Genomic DNA, 26,319 nt, shown 5'->3' with positions numbered 1-26,319 from the left:
ATCTCGTTTTTCTCGGAACCAAGTCTTGGAAACCGGGGAATACAACTTATAACTCTAAAAACCGATTTTTTAAACTTGTTTTTCACCACAGCCTACTGGTTGAGTTGGGACTCAAGCCAAGTGGTGAAGTTGATTATTTCTATCAAAGTTCCCCACCGTGTTAGAGTGACCGTTTGGAATACTTACAAAAATATGTGTGGCGGTATATTTGATAGACATCTCCGCGGCCACACTTCAGCATAGCACGTGTAGTTTTGTTTTAATTTAAAAAATATTTTTGCCCGGGATAATACGCATCAGACGCCTAGTAAAAATGGTTAAAGTACAGAAACCGCAGCCCAAGTCGCTGAACAAGAGCAACAGCATCGAGGGCGTGGTCAAGAAGAAGGGCAAGCAGGAGAAGGCCAAAAAACTGCCCGTGGAAGCCACTTTGGATTTGGCCAGCGGCAAAAAGGCGAAAAACGCGGTGGTGAAAAAACCAGATGCCGCCAAAAAAGAGCCAAAGGCTGCCAAAAAGGAGGCTGAGAAGCAGATCAAGTCAAAGGCGGCCAAGAGGCCTCTGATTCTGGCTCCTCCCGAGTCGCCGGCTGCCCCTCCTCCAGCAGAAAAGAAGTTGAAGGGAAAGCCGGCTGCAGTGGACAAAAAGAGTGCGGCGAAGAAGCCCCTGATCTTGGCGCCTCCCGAGTCGCCAGTGGCACCCAAAAAACAAGAGAAGAAAGCCAAGGCTGCTCCCGGAGCAGGCAAGAAGGAAGCCGCTCCAGCTAAGAAGCCTGTCCAGGAGCCAGCGCCAGTTAAGAAGCCCGCCCAGGCTGCTGTTCCTTCTAAGAAGTCAGCCCAAGCTGCTGCTCCAGCTAAGAAGTCAGCAGAGGCAGCTGCTCCAGCTAAGAAGCCAACAGAGGCAGCTACTCCAGCTAAAAAGGCAGCTGCTCCAGCCAAAAAATCAGTGCCAGCTGCTCCCGCAGCCAAGAAATCAGTTCCAGCTGCTGCTCCCGCCAAGAAATCCCAGAAGCCCGCTGCTGAAGCACCAAAAAAGACTCAAAAACCCGCCAAGGAGGCACCTCAAGCCAAGCCAGCCAAGGCGCAGCCCGCTGCCCAGCTTCAAAAGAAGACCAAGCCAGTGCAGAAGCTCTCCAAGCCGGCCAAGGCACCCAAATCTAAGAAACCCTTTAACAACAAGTCCAAACCCGGCCAGGCCAAAGGCAAGGCCATCAAGAAAGAGCCCGTCAAGGCCAAGAAGCCCGTCGAACTCACCTTCGAACTGAAGTCCTTTGACGAGAAGAGGTACCAGGAGATTGTCAGCGAGAATAATGTGACTAAAGTCTGCCAGGCCTTGAAGACTTTGGTGTCCGAGGAGGTGGCCAAGAAGAAGACTACCTCCATCTTCACCGACTACCGCTACGTTCTGCAAGTGTGCAGCTACAAGATTCCCAGCTGTCCCAAGCGCATGGTCAAGTTGAACCTGAAGCATTCGCTGGTGGGTAGCGATGACGATGTGGCTCTCATTGTCCCCGATCTGCAGCGTGGTGCCAAGTTTGACTCTGATCCTACTAAGCAGCACTACGAGGATCTGCTGCGCGAGGCCGGCGTGAAGCAGCGCTTTACCATCGTCCCCTTCAACCAGCTGCGCAACGAGATGGGCTCCTTCGAGGCCAAGCGCAAGTTCCTCAACAGCTACGACTACCTGTTGTGCGACGGTCGCCTCTCGGGCCAGGCCACGGCCTTTTTGGGCAAGGTAAGAGATCTGCCTGCTAATGAGTGTGTTCCAGGAACCCAAGTACCATAAAATAATCCCAAAAGACGGTCATGTAGATCATAAAGGCTTTTAGCAAAAAAGAAACTCATGTATTTCGGATTATTTATCCCAATCCGGGTTTAAAACAGGAATGAATGTAGGTTTTCTTTATTGCCAATGGCGGTATTTTAGGGAATGCAAGTACGACCTACTCAATATAATTGTTGTTAGACTAAAAACGTGTAAGAGGCATACTTTAAGTATTATCTCTTATCGAGTCTTCAATGATGGTTACTTATAAATCTAGAAGTGTCTATACTTTAAGGAGACGATGTATCAAATCGAATCAAATTAGCTGTATAATTTAAAAAACCAAATATATCATATTTTTTCTCCCTTTGCAGAAAACCCAGAAGCCCAGAAACGTGCTCCATCCCGTTCGTCTGAGCAAGGACAACGACAAGCTGTCGCAGGAGGTGACACGCGCTCTTTCCCGCACCGCATTCAGGCAGCTGGCCAAGGGCGATCTGTCAGCCATTCCGGTGGGCAACCACGAACACAGCCCCGAGCAGCTGGCCGAGAACATCCTGTTGGTGAGCAAGCAGCTCCAGCAGGTCTATCCCGGTGGCCTGGCCAACATCCGTTCGATGTACCTTAGGATCGACATTACGGGCACCTCGGCGCTACCGCTGTATGTCAGCATGTGTGCACCGCCGGCGGATACGCCCTATGTGGTGGGTCCACGAGAGCAGCGCATGCTTAAGCTGAAGAAGCAGGCCAACGAGGTGCTGTCCAAGTTTGCCATGACCAAGGATGCTGACTTCATAAAGCTGACCAGGGATCAGGTCAAGCGCAAGGCCGAGCTGCGCGAAGAGAAGGCCGCTTTGCTGGTCGCTGATGCTGATGCTGCTGCTGCCCCCAAGGACAACGATGGCGAGGACACTGCTGTGCCCACAAAGAAGGCCCGCAAGGATTCGAGCAGCGAGGGCGCCAAGGCCGAGGCAGAATCCGATGAGGATGAGGAAGTCGAGGAGGCGGAGGATAGCGCCGGCGAAAGCGATGAGGATGGCGACGATACTGATGGAGATGATGATGATGAAAATGACGATGATGACGACGACGACGAGGATGACGATGAGGAAGATGACGACGAGGAGGATGATGATGATGAGGACGACGATGAGTAAAAAGCCAGTCTCATTGCTCTTCGTTAGTTGTAGGTTTATTTCTATATATGCAAACAAATTTTGCTATAATTCCGTTTGCAATTTTTACAACAGTTTTAAGTAATAAACGAATGTTTTAAGTATGGAAATACTACTGTTGTTTCTATTCAACGATGCTTACTGTTAAATATGTTTGGTGTGTTTGTTTCTAAACATTATTCAAATTTGTATATACCGAATAACCCTTAAAATAACCATTACCTTGCACAAAATTAATTGAATATAATCGCATTTCTGTATCTGTCGCTGGTATGCAAATCAGTAAAGCAATAACGTTTTAAAAATCATGTATGATTGCAAGCCCAATGGTTTGCGCGTAATGGCTATGAATATTCACAATAATCCGATATCTGCATATCCTTCAATCAGGCATGAACTTATGGTCGGCGATTTTGAATGCCTTTTCCAGATTGCATGTTCGCGGAAAATGGCTCAGATTCCTGTTGACATATAGCAGCTCAAAGTGGATGTGAATGTGGATGCCAACAACCCTTCGTGGCATCCTTTGAGGTCATAAAATCCAAATATGCATTATGTCCCCGGACTTTCTGCCCAGCGGGAAGCTGCAACGTGTACACAACCAAGTTAATTTCAATTTTCTCAAGAACTTATTTATATGCATGCGTTCTTTTCTATATGTTTTTTGTATGATCCCAAACTATCCGGTGGGAATACAGCAAAATGCAATTTCTTTGATGTCCCCAACGAATTATGTACGTAAAGAAGAGGGGTTGCGATTTTTGATGTTGACCAAAAGTGGCCCTTCGCCTGCATAATTCCTCTTAATTAGGCTTATGGATTGCTTCTGGCTCCCTGGAACTTTGGCAGTTGTACGTCCAAGTTCACAGCTGTCTTGTCCAATTACAATTCCATTTGAGATCCATTGAGCTTTTTTATGTGGGCAAGGTCGCGGCTCTGGAGATTAGAATCACGTTCAGCTAACCGCCGAATAAATAAAGCACAAACAGTAACCAAAAACCAAGCCGGACACGTCGTCGGGAGCAACAAAAACATTGTAAAGCTTTTATCAGTCCAAATCATCATTAGCCGCGTTTTCTGCGGCTGCCATAAAATCCATATACATGTGCAGATAGACATGTATGTATACTTCCATGCGGATATGGGCATTTAGGATTCCCTATATACGCATTTGGCATTTCCCCATTTCTGTTGGCCATTATTTTATTATACATAATTTTGCGTCAGTCAGGGCTTGGAAAATGTGGGTCAACTTAGGATTGGCGGAAAATGAAAAATTTTAAAGTATGAAAACTATATTTGAAGTTGTTGGGTATAGTAGTTAAAATTTTATAAAAGATAATTCTAAGGACTAGTTTGGTCGGCTTCGGATTTAAATATCCTTTTAAAGATATAGTTAATATAAAAAATTATACATCTTGAGGTCCTAGTTATATTATTCTTTAAAACGATATTTTGTTTATAAGGATACTAAAAATCATTCAATCCTCCAACTTTTTCTTTACCTATTATAAAAAACAAGAAAAAAATATCACCAGTGCCCTAAGAATTACATCAGTTATTAGCGTTATATCCCATAATATGATTTTCTTATCAATTTCGAAATTTCATAATTACTTAATTTTAAGAACCAACATATATAGTTCTTTATAATGATCTTTTCATTAACATACGCTAAAAAACATTTAAACCTTCAACCTTTTCTTAACTTCTTATAAGAAATAAAAAAAGGGGCTAATAACATATTTTAAATATCACCAGTATGACTTCCTTAAAAATATAGAAATTTTATAATTACTTAATTTTAAGAATCAACATATATAGTTCTTTATAACGATCTTTTCATTGACATATGCCAAAAAACATATAATCCTTCAACATTTTCTTAACTTTTTATAAGAAATAAGAAAAGGAGCGACTAGCATATTTTAAATATCACCAGTACCCTTTTAATTACATCAGTCATAAGCGTTATATCCCACAATATAACTTCCTTATCAATTTCGGAGTTTCATAATTACCATACACCATTTATGGTCGACTAATTGTGAATATGCGAAAATAGCCGAATTATTTGTGATGGTAATCTCGGTTATTAGTCAGAGCGGTTCGGCAGAAACGTTAGATAAGTGATGTAATGCCAATTATGAGATAATGCCCGAGGAATTATTAATAATCTGAAATATAGGAGGGATTTATATTGGATTTGACGGCTGATGGCTGCCCCTGCTAGCCCACTAATTGAAAACAATCAGATGCTGATATAGCATGATCGATGGACAGTGGCTCGATAAACGCTACGATAATTGTGCGTAATAGATGATTAATAAACTGATACAGAGCGAGTCCAACTGGTTGCCGTTGCCCCTTGCCACGTGTTGCGTATACGACCAGTTGGCCAGCACCCACCGACGCCCCATGAGTGCGCACAATCCCCCCTCGAAATTGGCCAAAAGCACCAACCATGATATTGTGGGCGGCCAACTTCGGATTTCCCGAACTTCGTACGCTCCACTCGGCTCCCACCTGAACGCGTTGAAATCTTTCGTATCCTCGCCTCGTATAAATCGCGGTCTCCTTGGCTCCCGATTTCACTTGCGTTTCAGTCTCAAAGCGGTGCAGTCTGCAGCAGTAACGGTTAATATCCAGTCACCCGATTCAAGAAGTTTTCAAAATTCTCTACAAAAGTTTTCACAACGTTTTTGAACTTTGATTTTGTGTTTTTCCAGTGGAATCGATCGGAAGTATTCGAACTTTGATCTAATTGAAATTTAAAGTGTTGTGTGCATTCGTGTATAAAGGTGAGCAATTATTTTCATTTAATTTTTTACTAAAGTGTTAATTTACTCACTAAAATAAATTGGTTTTTGAACAAATATTAAAGTAACTTCATGTTTTATCAGATTTGAAGTAGAAGTACATATAGGTATTTTAGTTATTTAAAACAAAATTCTAATCAACTAGTTGATGTGTAACACCTTAATAATATTTCTGGAAATCATTAAAAGTTTCAGCTCTAAATTATAACATTAAAATCTTAAAGTAGAAAATCAATTAAAATAATAATTTATGACTTCCAAAGATTTTCAAGATTGAGTATTCTTATTAACTATTATCCATATTACCCAAAAAAATTTTCACTTCAAACGCTGCTAAATATTTTGGAAATAAAATCTGATATATAAATATTACATAGTCTTAAAAATAAACCATTTACACTTTATCTTAAGTTTTTAAATTTGATTCAAGTCATAAAAGTTTGGACAACTTTTCGCTTTTGCCGACGGCTAAATTAAATCCAAGTCTCCAATAGATTTTATAGGAAGTTCATATATTATAATTAACTTAACATATTTTTTTACGTAAACATATTTCTTGGAAAAATGGAAACGTGCAGGAAATAATTTTAGAATAAAGCTTTGCTTAAATAACTTATATCCTAAGTTAATCTTAACAATTGATCATTTAGTTTGTAAAAGAGTAGGTCATTTTATTTCCCAGTTGCACAAATTTACAGGAAGCTAAATGAAAACCAAAGTTTTATAAAGAAAGTTGAATGTCCCTGCACAAGCTTGTGTTCAACTTTTCGTTTCGACGTCCACTTAATTATGCTTTTATGGCTCTAAATTTCATATGTTTATAATTCAGCAAAAGCCCTGGCCTTTTGGAAATTGCTTCTTAGCTGGCCTAAGCCATAAAGTCAACAAGGAGCGCAGGATCCGGACCAGCACCAGTGGTCCTCCGATGATGTGTGTTGAGCCCAGGACATTTGTTGCTTCCCCTTTTTGGTCCTGCCTTTGGTTTTCGCCTAGGCGACCTTTTTGCCCCCTTGTATCTGGGAAAAATCTTTATATTCTTGCTGCAAAATTGAAGTTGGCCCCTTGGCTTTATTACCTCTTGGCCCGGGCCAAGTAAGTCCTTTGGATTATCGCAATCATTTTAAGCTTTAGCTCTGCTCCCATATTAGAGCACCCTTATAGTTTTATGATTTTGTGGAGGGCTCTACTCGCTTTTAGCTGTTCCTAACTTAAATTGCTGAAACTTTAGCGAGAAGTTGAGAAACAACTTCTGATCTTAAAGTTTGGCAATGGAAATTAATTTTCCTGTATTAACAAACAACAGTTGGTGTTCCGATTTCCCAGAAAATGCTCAGTTATTCGAGTGACTTGATGCCCCAACAAAACTTCTGGGGAACATAACTTTCATTGCAATGAATAATAAATGAGCAATTAAATTTATATTATGTTCGCATCAAGTTGATGACTATTTTACCGGGTAGATAAAATAACACAATAATTGAAAAATGATGCAATTAAAAATGTATTTAAGTGCGGTGCATCGCAAAAGCCGCTTAGCCGAGGTAAAACTAGACGTGAGATGCTTTGGCACAGTGTCCAACGCTAAAGGCTCTAATCCTTTTGCTTTTTACATGCTTTTTACATGCATTTTACCTGAATGCTCAAATTGCATATTCAGTTTTGCGAAAGAAATTGTGAAAAAGCGGATTATGCAGTATTACAATTTCATTTGTGATCCCCTACGACCTTTTATTTTTATCAACACTTTTAATTGGATGGAATTTATTTGAATTCAGGTATATAGTTATAGTCAGCTTGGGCAGCTATTTAGCAAAGTTATACCTTTAAGGCTTTATGATATGAGTAAATTTTAGTAGATATACTTTCTATAGAGGCTTAAAATGTTGTATTCAAGTAGGCTGAGTTATAGTTAGTATATAAAACACAGAATGTTTAATGAAGGGCATAATTGCATTAACATTTATCATTCAAAGTACTATTATTCTTGTTATGACTTTGTATTTAAAACAGATATAAACTTATACTTTTTTATAGGTTTTATTTGATATTGTTGGTTAATAAATGGGTCAACGAAGTACGATCTTTGTAAGAGATGGGAAAGCCTTAATTAAAATAGATTTTTAAGAAAAAAGTCGAAAAACAAACCCTGTTCAAAGTTTTCCACATTAAACTTTGATTAGTAAAATACCTAAATACTAAGATATTATATGATATGATATCTTGATAAAGTTTTATGATATGGCTCATTTTTTCAAATATAATAATTGGAATGTTGTGCGTAATGTTACAACCCACAGTGGGGTTCCACACCTTCTGTGACCTTTCGATCATTTTATGTTGCCTACTTTCTTGCGGAAAACTCCATGTCTGGGAAATTCAATTCTCTCGCTCAGGTGCTTGGAATGAAATGGAAGGCGTTGAAAACTACTTATTTCCATGCCCTGCCCTTGGGTTGTTTATGAAATGCTTTCTACTGTGACGATTTGTGGACGATTGTTGTTTTCTTTGAGTTTCCAAAAGGGAATAACACGCCACAAAAAAGACACCAGCGACTCAGACTTTAAAAGGGGACGATGATTTGGGTCTTGGGATTTGCCGCTCATTTTCTTTTATCCTTGGGTCTGTAAAAATACTCAGATGCGAAAACTTTTGCATACTTTATTAATTCATACAAAAATACAGGAGTTTACCTCAACTGGGCATCAATTAAAAAATGCTTAAGCGAGTGCTTTAAAAATTCACTTGAGCCTGGCGAAAAAGGGGCTTAAATCTAGACGAGAAGCTTTGGGAACTTTTGGGCTAAAATGTTTCTTAACAAGCGCCGTTCTCTAATTAAATTTGCATATTTTTATTAATTAAATTGTTGAGCCAGTGCTTACTGGAAACTTTCGAGCATTGGCCCTCCGTCTCACATGTGCATGTGCTAATCACCGAAGGTCCGGGGAATCCCCTTCGAAAATTAACACGTCCCTTGGCAATGACAAAGCAAACAAACTGAGGACAATTCGGATGTCCTGTTTGCTCTCTGGTAAAACTCAAAGATTAGGATTATATTCAGACTCCATTTCCCCATTTATTGCATTCTTATTATGGGTAGCACTTGGTTCATATTTTTTCAGTTTTATATTTCCCCCAAACAAACTGTGTACGAATTTAATTGGGCACGATTCTCAGTCCGAAAATGTTTACGCCTCTAATTAGGCGAGTTTATGAATTCATAAACTCTCAAAATACCAGGGCTGTAAAAGTGAGTGGGGATTGAGTGCACCAGAGTAAATAAACACAGCAATTTGTAAAAAGTTTGCTTTAAAATGGGCATAAAATATTTTATTTTCCAGAGCTTTTGTGGTCTGCTAAAAGTATCAAGTTGTTAGTTATTAGAGAAGGTGGTTCCCATAATTTTGTGAGTATTTTTTGTATCATATTTGATTTATTTTATAATTTAATGGAATATTTTTCAAGAGGAGTACAAAGTTGAGTAGAAAGCAGGATGAAATGAATGGGTTAAGCCGAATTATTATACTTAGAGAATTTTTAACTCTTTAAATGCCGCAATTTTTGACCAACCTTGATCCACTAGATTGATTTAATTGTTCGATTGAGCTATTTAATCTTCGACTTCCCCACCAATATTGGAGTTTCACAGCTGCAGGTGATTTTTCACTCCATTTGATACATCATTGGTGCTTACGTTCTCGTGTGAGATAAATTTGTTCATGCAAAATGTTAACCTCTTAACATATAAATTTTCACTCTCCTTTTCCATTTGCAACGCCATAAACTCCTTCATCCCAGTCCAACCCCTCGCTCCTGGAGCCACACTTTGATGGTATTCCAACAGCCAGCTTACAAATATTTATTCACATTTATAAAGTATTTTATGTTGCATTTTCCTATAAGCATTCTCCGGGCTCCTGAGTCCAAATACCATACCCCGGTGATAAGACATGCATTCGACCCCCCTGGAAACCCCGTCCATCTCCATCTGGGTCCTCAAACAAGCTGGTTTTTATGAGAGCTACTTCCCTGGAAGAGTGTTTACATTGCCCCCTGAACTACCCCGACTTCCCCTGAATTGTTTGTATGACAAAGTTAGCATTTTGTAATAAATTCGCTTCGAAAAAAATATTTGAACGTTTATGGTTGGCATTTAAATTAAATACTCTTTGGCGGCTCAGCTGGCGGTGAGAAAAAAGATAAGCCAAATATTAAACGAGGAGGTCCAAGGAAATGTCTTTTCTGCGAATACAAGTATGTGGGTACTTATAAAGTTCATTATGCTAATGGTTTTCGTTATAACAGGTTTGAAAATGTAAGAAAAAATGATTATTTTTAATAAGGAAATGTATAAGATACTTACAAGTCCAATGAAAACAATGCCCCACAACTGCATTCTGCTGTTTACTTTTCCGGTTCAAAGGACCAAGTATGAAACTTAAATTTCTCAAACGAAGCAAAAGGTTCAATCGTGCGATTCGAAAGGCAATTAAAGGCACTTGAGCTCCGAGCAAACTGCCAGGATAAATACCAAAATGTGTGGAGGACGGGCTCAAAGTAAAGCTTTGTATTATCGAGGAGAAACATTTACATTTTGCAACTGGCAAACAGAAATTCAATGCAAAATAAGAGCAATCGAGTGGGGTTCAAAAGAGCCCTCTGTTTCTGTTTGTGTTGAGCAAAAGTTGTGGCAACAATGCTCATAAAACATAAACAAACAGGCCAACAAACAAACGTCATTGCGACTGGCAGTTTATCAGGCAGCAAATGGAGTGGGTGGGCGGCTGTGGGTTGTGGGTTGCATAACCCACACATGGGGGAGTGGCTTTATGGAGGGGGTCTTAGAGGGGGCTTACCGACCTGACAATGCAATCAAGCGAAAGTGACAGAGCAGCGGGTACAACGCCACTGACATCGATATGTCGTCGTCGAAAACTGGTGCACATATGATGACGGCACCGGGGATTTGGATTTCGGTGAGATGGAGGATGGTCGATGTTGTGTTGGCACAACAAATTGTGGCTCTGCCAAAGTATTTAGCCAAACTTTGCCACAAGTTTTCCTTTTGCAGCACACAATTCCGCATTTTATTTTCCATTTTTTTTTTGTGGTGATTCCCCTCGGCATAGTTGGTGGTCATCGTTTTCATTTGAATATTTTGCCACTCTTGTGACGCACTTGGCTTTTGGCCCTTTTCTCATATGAGCTACGTGGCCCTCAGCTGCTGTAACTTTTCAAAGTGCGAAAAGTATTTTCCAACTTCCCTTTTTCTGGGTTCATCTCTTTTTTAAGATATATTTACATGCCATTCTTTTCCCATTTTGCTTGCAGTAAAACCCCATAAAAAGTTTATGCTCACTGCCCTTAAAAGTAGGCAAACATATCTTTATTATTATTTTAAGTAAGTGTACAGTTTTTTAGTGAGCAGAAAATTTTGTATTAAAATAATAAGCACAACTTAAATATTGAACTACTAAGATTAATAAATTTTGTAAGCAGGTGAACACATTTTTTTAAATGCAATGTAATGTTTATATTTAAAATGTCTCTAGTTTGTTATTTCAAAGACAATTAATTCTAATTAAAATTAAATCTGCAATAAGTAAGTTTCAGTAAGCGTTTTATTTAATTTATATTTTGTTTAATTAAATTATTGTTGTATTTAAAAAATGTCTAATATCAGATTTATACTTTTTTGTCTGTTGACCTATCCTATAATATTTATGTTTTTTAAGCCATTAACTCAGTGAGACAAACATAAAACATTTGAAATAGTTGTCTGTCCAAGCCTCGGGGACTTCCTTTCCTTTGTCCTGCATTTTAAACCGATTGCTGACCCAAACAACGAAAACTCATCAAGGAATAAAACAATGTATTGAATTGTGGCGAGCATAAACCAAAGAGAAACAAACCCGAGAATTCCGAATCACCGGAGGCTAATTCACAAATTCCCACAGTTTGCATACAGAAATACAGAAAAGAATAAAAACATTTGCCTAACACCAAATTCCCATTTGGCATAAACCTGTTGCCGGCATAATTTGTGGCCTGTTCGGTGTTAGCCAACCGCAAAATCCAACCCGACCAGCCAAAAAGCTCAAGTCCCCATCAAAACTTCACTCCAGTTGAGTGCAATTATTTTAATCTGTTGCCGACATTTTCGGCATAATTTTTCATCAACTTTAAAGATTCAGCGATGGGACGAAGAAAAATAAAAGAATTCCTTGGGCCGCAATGAATTTTTAAGTAAATGTAAAGAGTGCCGGGCCCAAAAGGTAGAGATTCCGCCTCATCCACATACTCATCCACATCCTCATCCACATCCACCTCGGTCTTGAAGGAAACCCAAGGCGGCGCTCGCGTGGCAACTCCCAGGAGGATGTTATCCTGTCGGTTGTTGTGGGCAATGCTTTTAGCCTCCGCAAGTTAAATGCTCCGACCCCTCACCTTTTGGGCTTTCCCACCTTTCGAGCGCCTTTTCCACCTCATTGTCTTTATGTGTAGCAAAGGAGGTTCCATCATATCCCCCAGCTCCTTGTTGGGTCAACAATTTTTACATTGTTTTCGGCATCCGAGAAATGCTCGGTTATCCGAGGTTGTCTCTGCTCCATGTCCCTTAAACAGGCAGCGGCAAAACTTTCCCAGAAACTTCGTCTCCCATGAGGAACTGGCGAAAGTTTTCTTCGCTCCGCTTTTTTTTTTAATGGTACATAACCATTATAGCTTATACAATTATAATTACTAGTCGTTTTTGACGTGACCTTTTAGGGAAATATTTGCGAGGGATAAGTCACTTTGATGTCGTAAAAGGAGTGACACGGTATTAAAACCCGAAGAAATACAAATACTATATAATACTTTCTCCTAGCATTTTCCATATGAAGTCATTTAGTTTCTTTACAGCCCCTAATAAATTATTTTTAATAACTAAAAACCTTTTTAAATAACAAAGCATGCAACTTTTTGAAGAGTGATTGTTGAGATTTGAAGTGTTAATAAGAGTGGCCATAACCAGCTTAATAATCTAATCAGTTATAGATTAATGCCTTAGCTGTCGCAAAAAGAGTTTCACTCATGGTACTTAGCCCTGAAAAAATATTAAAAATATTTTGTAATGCTTACCTCAGCATTTTCCTTGTGAAGCAATTTTATTTCTTTTCTAATTATTTTAAAATAACTATACTGCCCTGTAAATAACAATAAATAAAATATTTTTGAAGAGTGATTGTTGAGATTTTAAGTGCTAATAAGTGTGGTTATAAACAGCTTAACAATCTAATCGGTTAAAGATTAAAAGCATTTGATGTAGTAAAAAGGGTAAAAATTATGAAATTTAGCCATGAAAAATAATTATAAATTTACAAAATGGTTTTCTCTAGCATTTTTCTTATGAAGCACTTTTTGTTGATTTTTAAATATTTATACCCAACATATCAATAAATAAAATGTTTTTGAAGAGCGATTGTTTATGAAGCAAATTTAGTTCCCTTTTAACTACTTGAAAATAACAAACATAACAATAAAAAAAATGTTTTTGAAGAGCGATTGTTGTTGCTAATAAGCGTGGTCATAAACAGCTTAACAATCTAATCGGTTCAAGAATATTACCTTGATTGATGTCATAAATAGTTTGCCTAGCCTGTAAATACTTGAGACTTCAAGTGGTGGGCTTTCTGACAAATTTTGGGAGATATCAAAGGTGCCAAGTATAAACCCCAATACACTTAGTAGTAAATGTACATTACGTTAAAAGGGAAAACTTATTTCTGCCGGCGACTTTAGATAGCTAAGTGCAAGCTTATTAGCAGTTTCCATTAGCCAGGCCACTGGACAGAGGCGATAAATAGTGGCAAGTTGGTTTCCACCTGCTTTTTGTGGACATTCAGCCGACTTTTGCCCAGTGGCCTTACTGGCCAAGTAATCAGTTAAGACGGCGTCGCATCCGCAAACACAAAGTGAGCCTCCAGGACACGCTCATCCGAATCAGGGCAAATCAAATGTCTGCCAACACAAATCCAAATCAATCTTCTGTCTCCGGCTGTGTGGCTCTTGTTTGCTTAATTTGACAAACGGAATAATTTGATGAATATCTAAAATGGCAGCCAGGAACTCAGCGGGGCAGCTCTCCTGCCCACCAAAAGCCACCATCCCTTGGATTTCCAGATACCGGATCCCAGAAGCCCGGACACCACAGAAGCCTCCGCCCAATCCGCCGACTTTGTCACTAATTCAATAAGCATCCAATTACAACGCGACGGGAGGGGTTTTCTTTTCCCCCCTTTGAAAGCCACCCCCTTTCATGCGTATACGCAATTTTCATTCGGTATATGAAAATTTAATGCAACTAAAAGTGGCTGTCGCAGCAATAATTTCCCCTAATTACTTGGCTTTCCCTGGCCTGGCTTGGCTAAATTGCGTACAATTTATTTGTTTTCAGTGTCAACGAAAAGGGAATTACTGTACGCTAATTAAATAATGGCAAAGTTCATGTTTAAAGGAGAATCACTGGGCTTATATTTACTTTTCGATTCTCTTTTTGGTAATTTTGGAAGTTAATTAAATCAGTTTAGGTACTGGTTATTGGTCGTTTAGGATTTGTTCTATTTATATATTTATATTTCTTAGCTTATTTCGAAAAGTTTTTGGTCGCTTTTAAGGAAACACTACGTTTAAAACGTTACAAAAATGAATAAACATTTATAATCCCGTACTTCATGGTTTTTACTTTTATAATAAAAATACCATTAGTTGAATTTATATTAATTATATTCCTGTTCGTCATGGTTTTTAAACAATTTACATTTGGAAATCAATATATTCTAAAAAGATTTTATCGAAATCAAATGTATCTTATGCGATTTTAGACTTCATTGTTTTCAAAACGTAACGAGTTTTTAAACAATTTACATATGGAAATCAATATATTCTAAAAATATTTTATTAAAATCAAATGTATCTTATGAGATTTTAGACCTAATTGTTTTTCAAAACGTAACGAGTTTTTAAACAATTTAACATACTTTTGGATATCAGTGTATTCTAAAATTTTTTTTATCGAAATCGAATGTATTATTAGATTTAGGCTTAATTGTTTTCCAAAACGTAACGAGTTTTTACTTTAAAGTTAAAAGTGTTTGTTTTTATTATTTTTAGGATACTAGTAAGTTGAATATAGAATTGAATATAGAATTGAATATAGAATTGAATATACCCCAATAAAATCAATAGGGGCAGGGTATGGTGATTAAAGCACGTGGAAACGGCTTTGATTGTTGGTGCTGAGGAAGCGGGCTGAAATCCTTAGCCCTAACCTTGGGATTGAATGACCCAAATTCAATTTGCCAGGTCGTGTGGCCAGATCCCAGCTCCAGATCCCCAACCAGTTCGCCCCGGCCGCCAATCATAAGTACGTTTTCAGTTACCAACGCAGCGGGCCTCCGGGCGACCCACAAAAGCCGGGGGTTCGCAATCACAGGGTGTGGGTTATTCCTGTGTGTTGGCCGCAATCAACGCAATGCAATTTCAATGTCTGACTCTCGTGTTACACTTTCCCCTGCGCTGGGTGTGCCCACCTCTAGACCACCTCCCATCCCCCATCCCCAGGCATTTCCACCTTCTTGGCCAAGGAGACCGCCACTTGACCAAGGTGAGAGTTCTGCGTGGGCAGGTGGAGGCGGCGAGTCAAGGATCTCGTTAGACAAATGCCTCTGCTGACTGGACAACACTTGATTTGGGTTAACCACGACCAGGGCCAAGCTGCCCAAACAGTTTGCCCCATTCCGGTTGATGGGATTTGAATGCCGTCTGGAGATGGGTTCATATTCGACGGCTTCTCTAATGCCAGATTAAGCAGTCAACGTCTGATTGCCGAATATGCCTTTGAAGTTCGAGAATTTAGCTGGTTAAGTGATGTAGTTTATTTGGTGGCTTTATGATATGGGGTTCGGGGAATTCAATTTGAATCGTTTTAAATTTAAATCCCTCCTTCTCTACTTGTACCGTGTACTTATGTAGGTTTAAAATAATATAGAATTGTAATGCTTTTTGATATTAATTTAAAGTCTGAAAATGAATCATAAAATATTTTTGAAGGCTTTTTAATATGGATCTAAGGTCTGAATGATTCATCACTTAATCTAACGTGCTGAAAATTCCCACCACCATAATTTTTCCTCTCATTTAACTTATCAGAAATGGCAGTCCAGTTTTCCTTGAGAAGGTTATAGGCCAAAGTTCGTTGCTGGCTGCTTATTTCGAACTGCAATATTTTACTCGATTAATCGACTGGCACTTGACTGACTCCGGGGTTCATAAACCACGAGTGGGTGCATCGCAGATCAAGCAAGCTGTGAAAATGCAATCGGCGGAAAGAAGTCGCCGAGGAGGAGGCGGTATCCATGAAGGAACCCCCCACCGATATATATCCTGGTGAGCCGACGGCAAATGCTCACTGACCGAATCAGATACTTTCCATAATGCCAGTTTATTTGCTCTCTGTTCCCTACTCGATAAATATTTAACAATTGTGTATATTTACTGATTATTTTTGGTTAAATATTATTTGCATCTCGGGCTCTAAGCCTTTAAGCCATCGCCCATGTCCACGCAGAGCAAATAAAAAATAAATCGAAATTCCATGTGGGTTGTTCGGTCACCCCGGGCGTATACTTTATTTATGTGTATTCGCCGACTACAATCAACTCCAATTCAATCCACTCGCGCTGGCACATAAATCAAAAATGATTGATAAACGGTGCGAAGGGGGGAGAAAAAAACAAAAGCATCGCATTTGAGTAGCCTAATAATTGCACATGAAATGTCACCACACACACACGGGAAAATAAGGCAAAAACCAGAAGGCCCACGTCGGTAATCATACGCCCCGTGTGCCCAGTGAAAATATGGTAGAATGGTAACCGAAATTGCCCGGCGGTGCGTGAAATCCGTTGATTACTTTATTTTCGGGCTGAAAGTGCGCATTTCGGTGCTGTCTGTCCGGGTGTTTCTAGCCCTTGGGCGATAAGCGGATGCCCTGCACCACAATTAACCTGTGGCTGACCACACGGAACCCACCCAGGAACCCACCCAGGAACCCACCCAGAAAACTCATCCCCCTCCCAGGAAACATCATACATATAACAAACCCCATATGAGCAAACAATTCCCGCGCTGGCAGTAAAACGCAATCGAACAAATGAATCTCCTCCTTTGTCCTCCTTGGCCAATTGAAGTGGCATTCTATTTTATTTGATTTTAAATCTGATTTCAATAAGGACTTAAGCTTAATAAAAAGAGGAGCCAAGATGACTGCCGGACCTCCTGCATTTGCTTTTATCTGTCAAAACCAAATATATATATTCTTTATACGACCGAGCAATTCGCTGAGGGAAAAGCTCAAGTGTAGCCATTTAATTGGAAGGGAATTTCTCTCGGCCAGTTTGGCCTGAATGAAAGTGTTTCTTGGCTAAAAGAGGATTAAACTCCTACGTTCCTTTAAATTAACCAATTGAAAAGCAATTCAACCTGGTAATGAAAATTTGGGAGGATAAATGTTCTACCCTTAAGCTCAAACTTAATTCCCTTTCTAAGGATGAAAGGTGAAATTCTTTAATACATTTTTTTAAACCATTTCTTTTATTCCATTTGCAATGATAATTTCTTATTAAACCCATGATATTCCTACTTTGCTCAACGTGTTTGATAATATTCTAAAATAGTTGGTTATTCCTTTCGGTTTTTAAGACAGCCACAAATATTCTACGCTTTAGCTCAAACTTAATTTCCTTTCTAAGGATAAAAGATGAAATTCTCTAATATTTAATATTTTTACCATTTCTACTATTCCATTTACCATAATATTTAGCAGTTAAACCCATTATACTCATATGGTTTTAACTTTCATGGATTTTTTTAAGCAGATACAATCAAATTGTTGAGGTTTTGCCCAACGTGTCCGATGAAATTCCCAAATAAATGGTTATTCCCTAAACCAAAACCACTTATCGTTATCTATAATTCATGGTATATCTGTGGGCTTAGTAATCCAATGACATTATCAAATTATAATGAGGAGCCACTTTTTATTATCGCTTTGGTTACATTATCATAGTCATACCAGCTGCGTATATGAATTTTCGGAATCACTTCTTGAGGACAACGTTATCATAGTAGATAGCTTAAATATCGCCCAACTCACACCTGAAATAATATTATGTCTGATTATAATTAATTGATAGAGTATTATGAACTCTTACTGCTTGAGACTCGAGAGGTCGGTGGCATCGTCATAGATTTCGTTGGGGAATCTTATCACTTGGGCTGTGATTGATGGCAAGTGCTATAAATTAGACCCGGTCCTCCGATCGGCAGTTAGTCGAAATCGAGTAGACATCAAAACAAGATTATGTTGAAAACCATTGGTGTAGTTCTGATCCTGGTGGCTCTGGCCAGTGCCGAGCTCCACCGCGTGCCGATCCTCAAGGAGGAGAACTTCGTGAAGACCCGTCAGAATGTCCTGGCCGAGAAGTCCTATCTGCGCACCAAGTACCAGCTGCCCTCTCTTCGCAGCGCTCCCGAGGAGCAGCTGTCCAACTCGATGAACATGGCCTACTATGGAGCCATCACCATCGGAACTCCTGCCCAGAGCTTCAAGGTTCTCTTCGATTCCGGCTCCTCGAACCTGTGGGTGCCCTCCAACACCTGCAAGAGCGACGCCTGCACGACCCACAACCAGTACGATTCGAGTGCCAGCTCCTCTTACGTGGCCAATGGCGAGTCCTTCTCCATCCAGTATGGAACTGGTAGCCTCACTGGCTACCTGTCCACCGATACCGTCGATGTGAGTGGCCTGAGCATCGCGAGCCAGACCTTTGCCGAATCCACCAACGAACCGGGCACCAACTTCAACGATGCCAACTTCGATGGCATCCTGGGCATGGCCTATGAAGCTCTGGCCGTCGATGGAGTGGCTCCTCCGTTCTACAACATGGTGTCCCAGGGTCTGGTCGACAACTCCGTCTTCTCGTTTTACCTGGCCCGCGATGGCACTTCCACTCAGGGTGGTGAGCTGATCTTCGGCGGCTCCGACTCGTCCTTGTACTCGGGTGCTCTGACCTATGTGCCCATCTCGGAGCAGGGCTACTGGCAGTTCACCATGGCTGGATCCTCCGTCGATGGCAGCTCCCTGTGCGAGAACTGCCAGGCTATCGCCGATACTGGCACCTCCCTGATCGTGGCTCCCTACGATGCGTACGTCACCCTGTCCGAGATCGTCAATGCCGGCGAGGATGGCTACCTGGACTGCTCCACCGTGAGCTCCCTGCCTAATGTCACCTTCAACATCGGTGGCACGGACTTCGTCCTGACCCCCTCGGAATACATCATCCAGTCGGAGGGCACCTGCATGTCCGCCTTTGAGTACATGGGCACTGACTTCTGGATTTTGGGCGATGTCTTCATTGGCCAGTACTACACCGAGTTCGATTTGGGCAACAACCGCATTGGATTCGCCCCAGTCGCCTAGGCTATGATCTGCAATCAGCAGAGTGCAATAAAGTTATGAGTACCTTGAGTATATTTTTTGAATGTCTGGGTCACCTTCTCAAGGCTGGAGAGTTCTACAATCTTATCAGTTTACGACCCGGTAAGGGGGTGTTTTATAGGCGCCGGCTAGTTCAAGTGCGTATTAATAGTTTCGGGATATTTATTATTACTTTCAATGTTTTTGATTTTCCTAGAATTAGGTGCTCATACGATTTGAGGTTCTTAAAGGGTTCCCCATTTATATTAATAAAGACTATTAGGCTTTTCTTAGCGGAACTTAATTTATATGATGATAACGATCTGTTTTTTTTTTGTGGCCTTAATTTTAAGTTGGCAACCAAGGTTTTATATTTATCTCCTTTACCTGTCCTGTTACACATATTTTAGAAATACATAATAAGGATTAATTCGGATTTTGGTTATGCGCTTCGAGATGAAAAATCTCTATAAATCATTGTTCAGGATTATTTTCTATAAGGTTTCCAGTCTGAAGAGGGTTCCTTACATTTATTAAGTTAGACCAATAATCTGTTGTGTTGCATTCCACACATATTATAAAAAATAATTGGGTGTAATTGGGATTATTCTAAAGAATAAAGAGTATATAAACTATACAAAACCCTTCCATATCTGTGATTTATTGTTCAGCATTATTTATTACAAGGTATGACTTGGCGATATCGAAGGCCTTCAAATTTTAAATTTTATATAGCTCAACCACCTGAAATAACATTATGCCTGATTATAATTATCGGTTTGATAGAGCATTATGGACATAGATTTCGACATAGATTTCGTTAGAGAATCTTATCGCTTGGACCATCGCTTGATAGCAAGTGCTATAAATGGGACACGGTCCTCCGATCGCCAGTTAGTCGAAATCGAGTAGACATCGAAACAAGATTATGTTGAAATCCATTGGTGTAGTTTTGATCCTGGTGGCTCTGGCCAGTGCCGAGCTTCACCGCGTGCCGATCCTCAAGGAGGAGAACTTCGTGAAGACCCGTGAGAATGTCCTGGCCGAGAAGTCCTATCTGCGCACCAAGTACCAGGTGCCCTCCCTTCGCAGCGCTACCGAGGAGCTGTCCAACTCGATGAACCTGGCCTACTATGGAGCCATCACCATCGGAACTCCTGCTCAGAGCTTTAAGATTCTCTTTGATACTGGCTCCTCGAACCTGTGGGTGCCCTCCAATACCTGCACGAGCACCGCCTGCACATCCCACAACCAGTACAATTCGAGTGCCAGCTCTACCTACGTGGCCAATGGCGAGTCCTTCTCCATCCAGTATGGATCTGGTAGCCTCACTGGCTTCCTGTCCGCCGATACCGTCGATGTGAGTGGCCTGAGCATCAAGAGCCAGACCTTTGCCGAATCCAGCAACGAACCGGGCACCACCTTCAACGATGCCAACTTCGATGGCATCCTGGGCATGGCCTATGAAGCTCTGGCCATCGATAGTGTGACTCCTCCGTTCTACAACATGGTGTCCCAGGGTCTGGTCGACAGCTCCGTCTTCTCGTTTTACCTGGCCCGCGCTGGCACTTCCACTCAGGGTGGTGAGCTGATCCTCGGCGGCTCCGATTCGTCCTTGTACTCGGGTTCTCTGACCTATGTGCCCATCTCGGAGCAGGGTTACTGGCAGTTCGCCGTGGCTGGAGCCTCCGTCAATAGCAAATCCCTGTGCGATAACTGCCAGGCTATCGCCGACACTGGCACCTCTCTGATCGTGGCTCCCTACGATGCGTACGTCACCCTGTCTGGGATCGTCAATGCCGATGAGAATGGTTACATAGAATGCTCCACCGTGAGCTCCCTGCCTAATGTCACCTTCGTCATCGGCGGCACGGACTTCGTCCTGACCCCCTCGGAATACATCATCGAGTCGGAGGGCTACTGCCTGTCCGGCTTCGAGTACATCGGCACCGACTTCTGGATTTTGGGCGATGTCTTCATTGGCCAGTACTACACCGAGTTCGATTTGGGCAACAACCGCATTGGATTCGCCCCAGTAGCCTAGGTTACGATCTGCAATCAGCAGAGTTCAATAAAGATATGAGTACCTTGAGTATATTTTTTGAATGTCTGGGTCACCTTCTCAAGGCTGGAGGGTTCTACAATCTTTTCAGTTTACGACTTTGTAAGGGGGTTGTTTATAGGCCGGCTAGTTCAAGTGCGTATTAATAGTTTCGGGTTTTTTTTATTACTTTCAATGATTTTGATTTTCCTAGAACTAGGTGCTCATACGAATTTAACTTCTTAAAGGGTTCCCCACTTATATTAATAAAGACTGTTGGGATCTTCTTAGCTGAACTTAATTTTTGTGATGATAACGATTTAATTTATTTGTGGCCTTGATTTTAACTTGGCAACCAAGGTTTTATATTTATCTACTGTTACACAGATATTATAAAAAATAGTTGGGTGTAATTGGGATTATTCTAAGGAATAATACGTATTTAAATAAGCGAGATTATTGAAAGAGTAGAGAAGCTTTACAAAACCCTTCCATATCTGTGATTTATTGTTCAGGATTATTTATTATAAGGTATGACTTGGCGATATAACATATACCTATTCAATCTTCGAAGGACTTCAAATTTTAAATTTTATATAGCTCAAGTGAAAACGTTTAGAGACTATAATACTCCATCTATCTCTGTGATTTATTGACACTCAAGGAGAGGTGGTTATCCAACTGTGTTATCCGGTAGTCCGCAAATCCCCAGCTGGCAGTGGGAAAAATGTTGACTCTTCCCAAGATGAGACGGAGTGCGATGTGGGTGGGGTGTTATGGAGGCAATGACAGAAGCCATCAGCTCGGAGAGCCAATTCATTTGTCCAGCCTGTTGCCTGGGCAATGATGTGTGTCACCGGGTGTCAGGAGGGGTCTCTGGGGATCTCGTGGACTTGGGGACTTGGGGACTGCCACAGATGTCAAAGAGTAGCCAGTGATGTCAGTGAATTGTGCGAGACTATAGTTTTGCAACTGCAAACACAACAGTGACAACACCATTTAGAACTGGCTGGGGGAGGAAGGACGAGGGGCTTCCGCATCCGTGTACGATGACAGGAAGTGGAAGTGCAGTTGAGCAATGCAAAAAGTCGAGGTCCAAACGGGGACAACAGTTCATATTGCCGCTGTTAGCCCGTTTCATACGCAAATGAGTTGGCGGGGAAAAGCGACGGAAAAGCGACGGAAAACAGGAAGGGTAACCCAGATATGGGGTTGGGATTGGGACTGCTTCGTTGGGCAGTTAATGAATCACTTAATGGAAAAACCTGGTCGCCATTGCCGACCCGACTTCCGTTCTGAGTGTAAACTCTACCCTCGCCATCGATTTTTAATTGTGTCTGATTGATGTTGACCCTAGATAACTAAAACGCTTGGCTTTCGGGAATATTTGTAGAAACACTTGGAAAAAAATTAACTAATTAGAAATGCCATAACAAAAGGATCTTAAGCCGATGATATGATAAAGTGTTAAATATATTTTAGATATAATAAAATCAAGATGTATTTTTAGAACACCTATAAACATTTTTGTAAAGGTCTGGATATTAACATGTTTACATGTTCTAAGAAAATATTGTTTTCTTATTATTACTACCTCACAGCTTATATTCTTAAATGCATGTTTTCGGTTTTGCCGCGATCCTTGACTAGTTACAAACTATTTTTATAAAACCATAATTAGACAAAGGTTAAAATTATTATGATTTTAGGAAATTAGGTTGTACCAATTAAGTTTTATTGCAAATTGAAATTATAATAATGATTTTAAGAATAATATGCCGTCTGATATTAGTAAATAAATAGTTTTCCTAGTTTTTGGAAAACACAATTTTAAGGTATTATATCAATTAAATTTCCAGATTTAATTTTTTAAAGTCTCTTGTTTTGAGTGCATGAATTTCCCCCAATATACATAAACATTCTTAACTCTTTCAGGAGACAGCCGCACAATGATGACAAACCGATGTGCTAGCTTCGCCTTGGCCTTCCTCCTCTTCTGCTTCTTGGCCATCTCGAGCATCGAGGGAGCTCCGATGCCCAGGTAGTTGTACCCTATATATTAACTTCCCACCCACATCCTACATCCTACATCCCACAGCCATATCCTTTCCAATTTGGTTGGGGACATAACCTAATTAAATTGTGGCACTTTAGCTGCAAAAACCCAAAAAATGTGGCATACAAATATTTGAGCAAAGCAATTACCCCACTGAGCGCCAGTCAATGTTGGTTTAAAACAAGTCTTGGCCATGTGGGAGATGAAAATGTACTTAGACTGCCGAATATAAAATTCACATGAATTTTAACACCACACTTTCGAGTGTCAGCTTTCAAATGAAAATTTTCAATTAATAAAATGTAAACGTTGGCATAAAAGTGTGCCAAAAATTCTAGTACTTGGACACACACTTGAGTGGCATAAGTAGATTGCACATTTTAAGGCAGGCAGAGATAACAATTCGGAAATATTTAAAACACAATTTCCCATCGTCAGAGTCACTATTAAAAATTCATTGGACTTGCCCATCTAATTAGCAATTGCTAGAATGGAAAATGCCCCAAACATTTCGGCATTAACAAATAATTGGGTTGCCATGCAAATGAAGATTCTAAGCCAACCGAATGTCAAATTTAACAGAGCCAAAGTAATTAGATATCCTGTTCGTACGCAGAACCCAACTGTATAAATACAACGAGGTTCAACTTTAATTTTCCATTTCGCTGATTTTTAAATAGCCAATCCAATGGTGGCGGATACGGGCCTGGCTATAACGAACTGGAGGAGGTGCCCGACGATTTGCTGATGGAACTGATGACTCGCTTTGGACGCACCATAATACGGGCACGAAACGATCTGGAGAAGTGAGTATTAGACTTAAGAATACCCTTTTTAAGTGATTACCATAAAGAAATAATAATAGGTATATTACTTATTAGACTTATTCTTCATAAAGTGAAACAAAAACCTCTGAGGGACTTAATAAAACCAGTTTTGAATTGTTTAAATTACTCTAATTCGAAAATACAACCTTAAAAGTAAAGATATATTCTACAAGTTAACACAATTTTAGTAAATTTTAGTAAAACTGAATAGTCAAATTCAAACAAAGAAGATAAACAATAAGTATTATAAAAATGAAAAATAAATATTTGAAGGAACTTATCATTTCCTATGATAACACTATGTAATATCAAAAATTAACCTCGATAAATCCTTAAGTATCTTAACCGCTTTGAATCGACATTTTCAAATGGGTTCATGAATTCTTAGAAAATGGTGGTCAAAGTTGGAAAATTTTGTTTTTTGCTATATTTGAACCGCAATTGCAGACGAACGGATTCTTGGTTTGTAAGTTATTCAAAACATTTGAAAAGTGACACTCTTTATAATTCGAGCACCATGTTTAAAATTATTAAAAATTTTTTTTTTAAGGTAGTTATAAACGAAAGAATACTTGATTATAGACACACAGCTGCGATCGATATAATATATATAATAGTAGTGCCCCCGTACTTTATCTTACCCAATTCGTACAATAATATGATTATAAATTATAATAAATCAATAAAATTATTTTAAGATTTTTTTTAAAGGTAGTTATAAGCGAAAGAATGCTTAATCATAAGCACACAGCTGCGGTCGAAATAATAGTAGTGCCCCCGTAATTTATCTTACCCGATTCTTACAATAATATGATTATAAATTATAATAAATCAATAAAACATAAACAGCAGAAGATTAAAAACAACTAATTTTTAAATGTGCCTATTACCAAAGAACTTAGTGGAACCAAGCCATGTTAATATGCATTTACTCCGCAGCTCCAAGCGAACCGTGGACTTTGGGTTGGCCCGGGGCTATTCGGGAACCCAGGAGGCGAAACATCGCATGGGTCTGGCTGCAGCCAATTTTGCCGGTGGACCCGGGCGGAGGCGGCGATCCGAGACCGATGTCTAAGTCGACCGGAGGAGTCCGGACTGCGCATCCTGTGGACGTTAGGGACGAGTGTCAACTTCTCAACTTAAACTTGACCCATTCTTTGACTCTTTCTCAGAGCTTTAATTTGCTTTGCGTTACGATCGTTTGTTATTCATTGTACATATATATTTATTACGGATTCTGTCCTCATGTATTCATCGCATATTTTCTTTAAAAGTATTTTGCTGCATTATGGAAAAACAAAAATATTCAACGGATATCGAACTTATATATACCAAAAGGCGAACATTTAAATAAAAAACGTTAAACTGTTGCTCCGAAAGATAAGATGAACACTATTTAAGAAAATTTCCATCTCAGATTAAACTCAGTCTTAATTGCTCGTTTTAGCCCAATAAAAAAGGGGAAAGCTTAAAAAAGAGAAGGGAGAAATTTAAATAAATATCCTACATATATATTAAAGTGTAAGCAAAATCGCGCAAAAAATCTTTAACTAGGTATGTCTTACATTAACGAAAAGCCAACACGAAAACACATTTAATGCAACACACCTTTGGCCCCCAAATGAAGCCAACAAAAACCCCAACGAAACTGAAAGTTTATTTCACCCATAGCCGAATGGTCTCTCGCGACTTTTTATTATATTGTAAATATAAATTACAAACAAAAGCACACGTACAACTAATGCGATACAAATATATACATATATATATTAATATACCTACGGAATTCTACTTGCAAATATTTAATAATTATTGTGTCTATGGAAAAATGCTGCAAACATATAAATTACCGTGAATCGGGACACGATCAAATAAAAGTCTACATTTTGAGAAACTTAACATTGTTGTAGCGTTTTTTCTGGGAGTTTGGGTTGTGATGTTCTTAAATTTATTGCCATTTATTTATTTTACTCCCAGGCAAGTACAATCGCACACACTTGACCCAGTTGATTGAGCTTAAGCCCTATAATATCCAGAGCTCATAAAATGTATCCTTTTGGGAGCTGCAAATGCATTACAAATCGCTTACACAAACAAACCGAAGATAGAGAAGCAACCGAGCT

General features: G+C 39.8%; 4 protein-coding genes across 5 annotated transcripts; all 4 read left to right on the top strand.

The window, feature by feature from the left end:
- The first annotated feature begins 223 nt into the window (after nucleotides 1-223).
- LOC119548043 (ribosomal L1 domain-containing protein CG13096) lies at nucleotides 224-3,047 on the top strand. Its single transcript, XM_037855121.1, has 2 exons — nucleotides 224-1,732; nucleotides 2,137-3,047. Exons 1-2 carry the CDS (start codon nucleotides 314-316, stop codon nucleotides 2,917-2,919), a joined length of 2,202 nt encoding a protein of 733 aa, XP_037711049.1. The 5' UTR covers nucleotides 224-313; the 3' UTR covers nucleotides 2,920-3,047.
- Nucleotides 3,048-5,531: 2,484 nt separating this feature from the next.
- On the top strand, nucleotides 5,532-26,085 carry LOC119547911 (diuretic hormone class 2). Of its 2 annotated transcripts, none has more exons than XM_037854950.1 (5): nucleotides 5,532-5,574; nucleotides 5,667-5,738; nucleotides 23,249-23,354; nucleotides 24,050-24,175; nucleotides 25,136-26,085. In XM_037854950.1, the coding sequence occupies exons 3-5, from the start codon at nucleotides 23,263-23,265 to the stop codon at nucleotides 25,269-25,271; spliced, it is 354 nt and encodes a 117-aa protein (XP_037710878.1). In that variant the 5' UTR covers nucleotides 5,532-5,574; nucleotides 5,667-5,738; nucleotides 23,249-23,262; the 3' UTR covers nucleotides 25,272-26,085. The 2 variants fall into 2 exon arrangements, with proteins under 2 accessions (XP_037710878.1, XP_037710877.1); XM_037854949.1 differs by having other exon boundaries at nucleotides 23,249-23,357; nucleotides 25,136-26,084.
- LOC119547909 (lysosomal aspartic protease-like) lies at nucleotides 18,134-19,326 on the top strand. Its single transcript, XM_037854947.1, has one exon. It carries the CDS (start codon nucleotides 18,157-18,159, stop codon nucleotides 19,273-19,275), a length of 1,119 nt encoding a protein of 372 aa, XP_037710875.1. The 5' UTR covers nucleotides 18,134-18,156; the 3' UTR covers nucleotides 19,276-19,326.
- On the top strand, nucleotides 20,194-21,364 carry LOC119547910 (lysosomal aspartic protease-like). The gene has a single exon (XM_037854948.1). It carries the CDS (start codon nucleotides 20,201-20,203, stop codon nucleotides 21,314-21,316), a length of 1,116 nt encoding a protein of 371 aa, XP_037710876.1. The 5' UTR covers nucleotides 20,194-20,200; the 3' UTR covers nucleotides 21,317-21,364.
- Nucleotides 26,086-26,319: the final 234 nt, after the last annotated feature.

This window comes from Drosophila subpulchrella, chromosome 2L (genome assembly GCF_014743375.2).
Source record: "Drosophila subpulchrella strain 33 F10 #4 breed RU33 chromosome 2L, RU_Dsub_v1.1 Primary Assembly, whole genome shotgun sequence".
Classification (NCBI taxonomy): Eukaryota; Metazoa; Arthropoda; class Insecta; order Diptera; family Drosophilidae; genus Drosophila; species Drosophila subpulchrella.
This window is presented reverse-complemented; position numbering and strand designations above follow the sequence as displayed.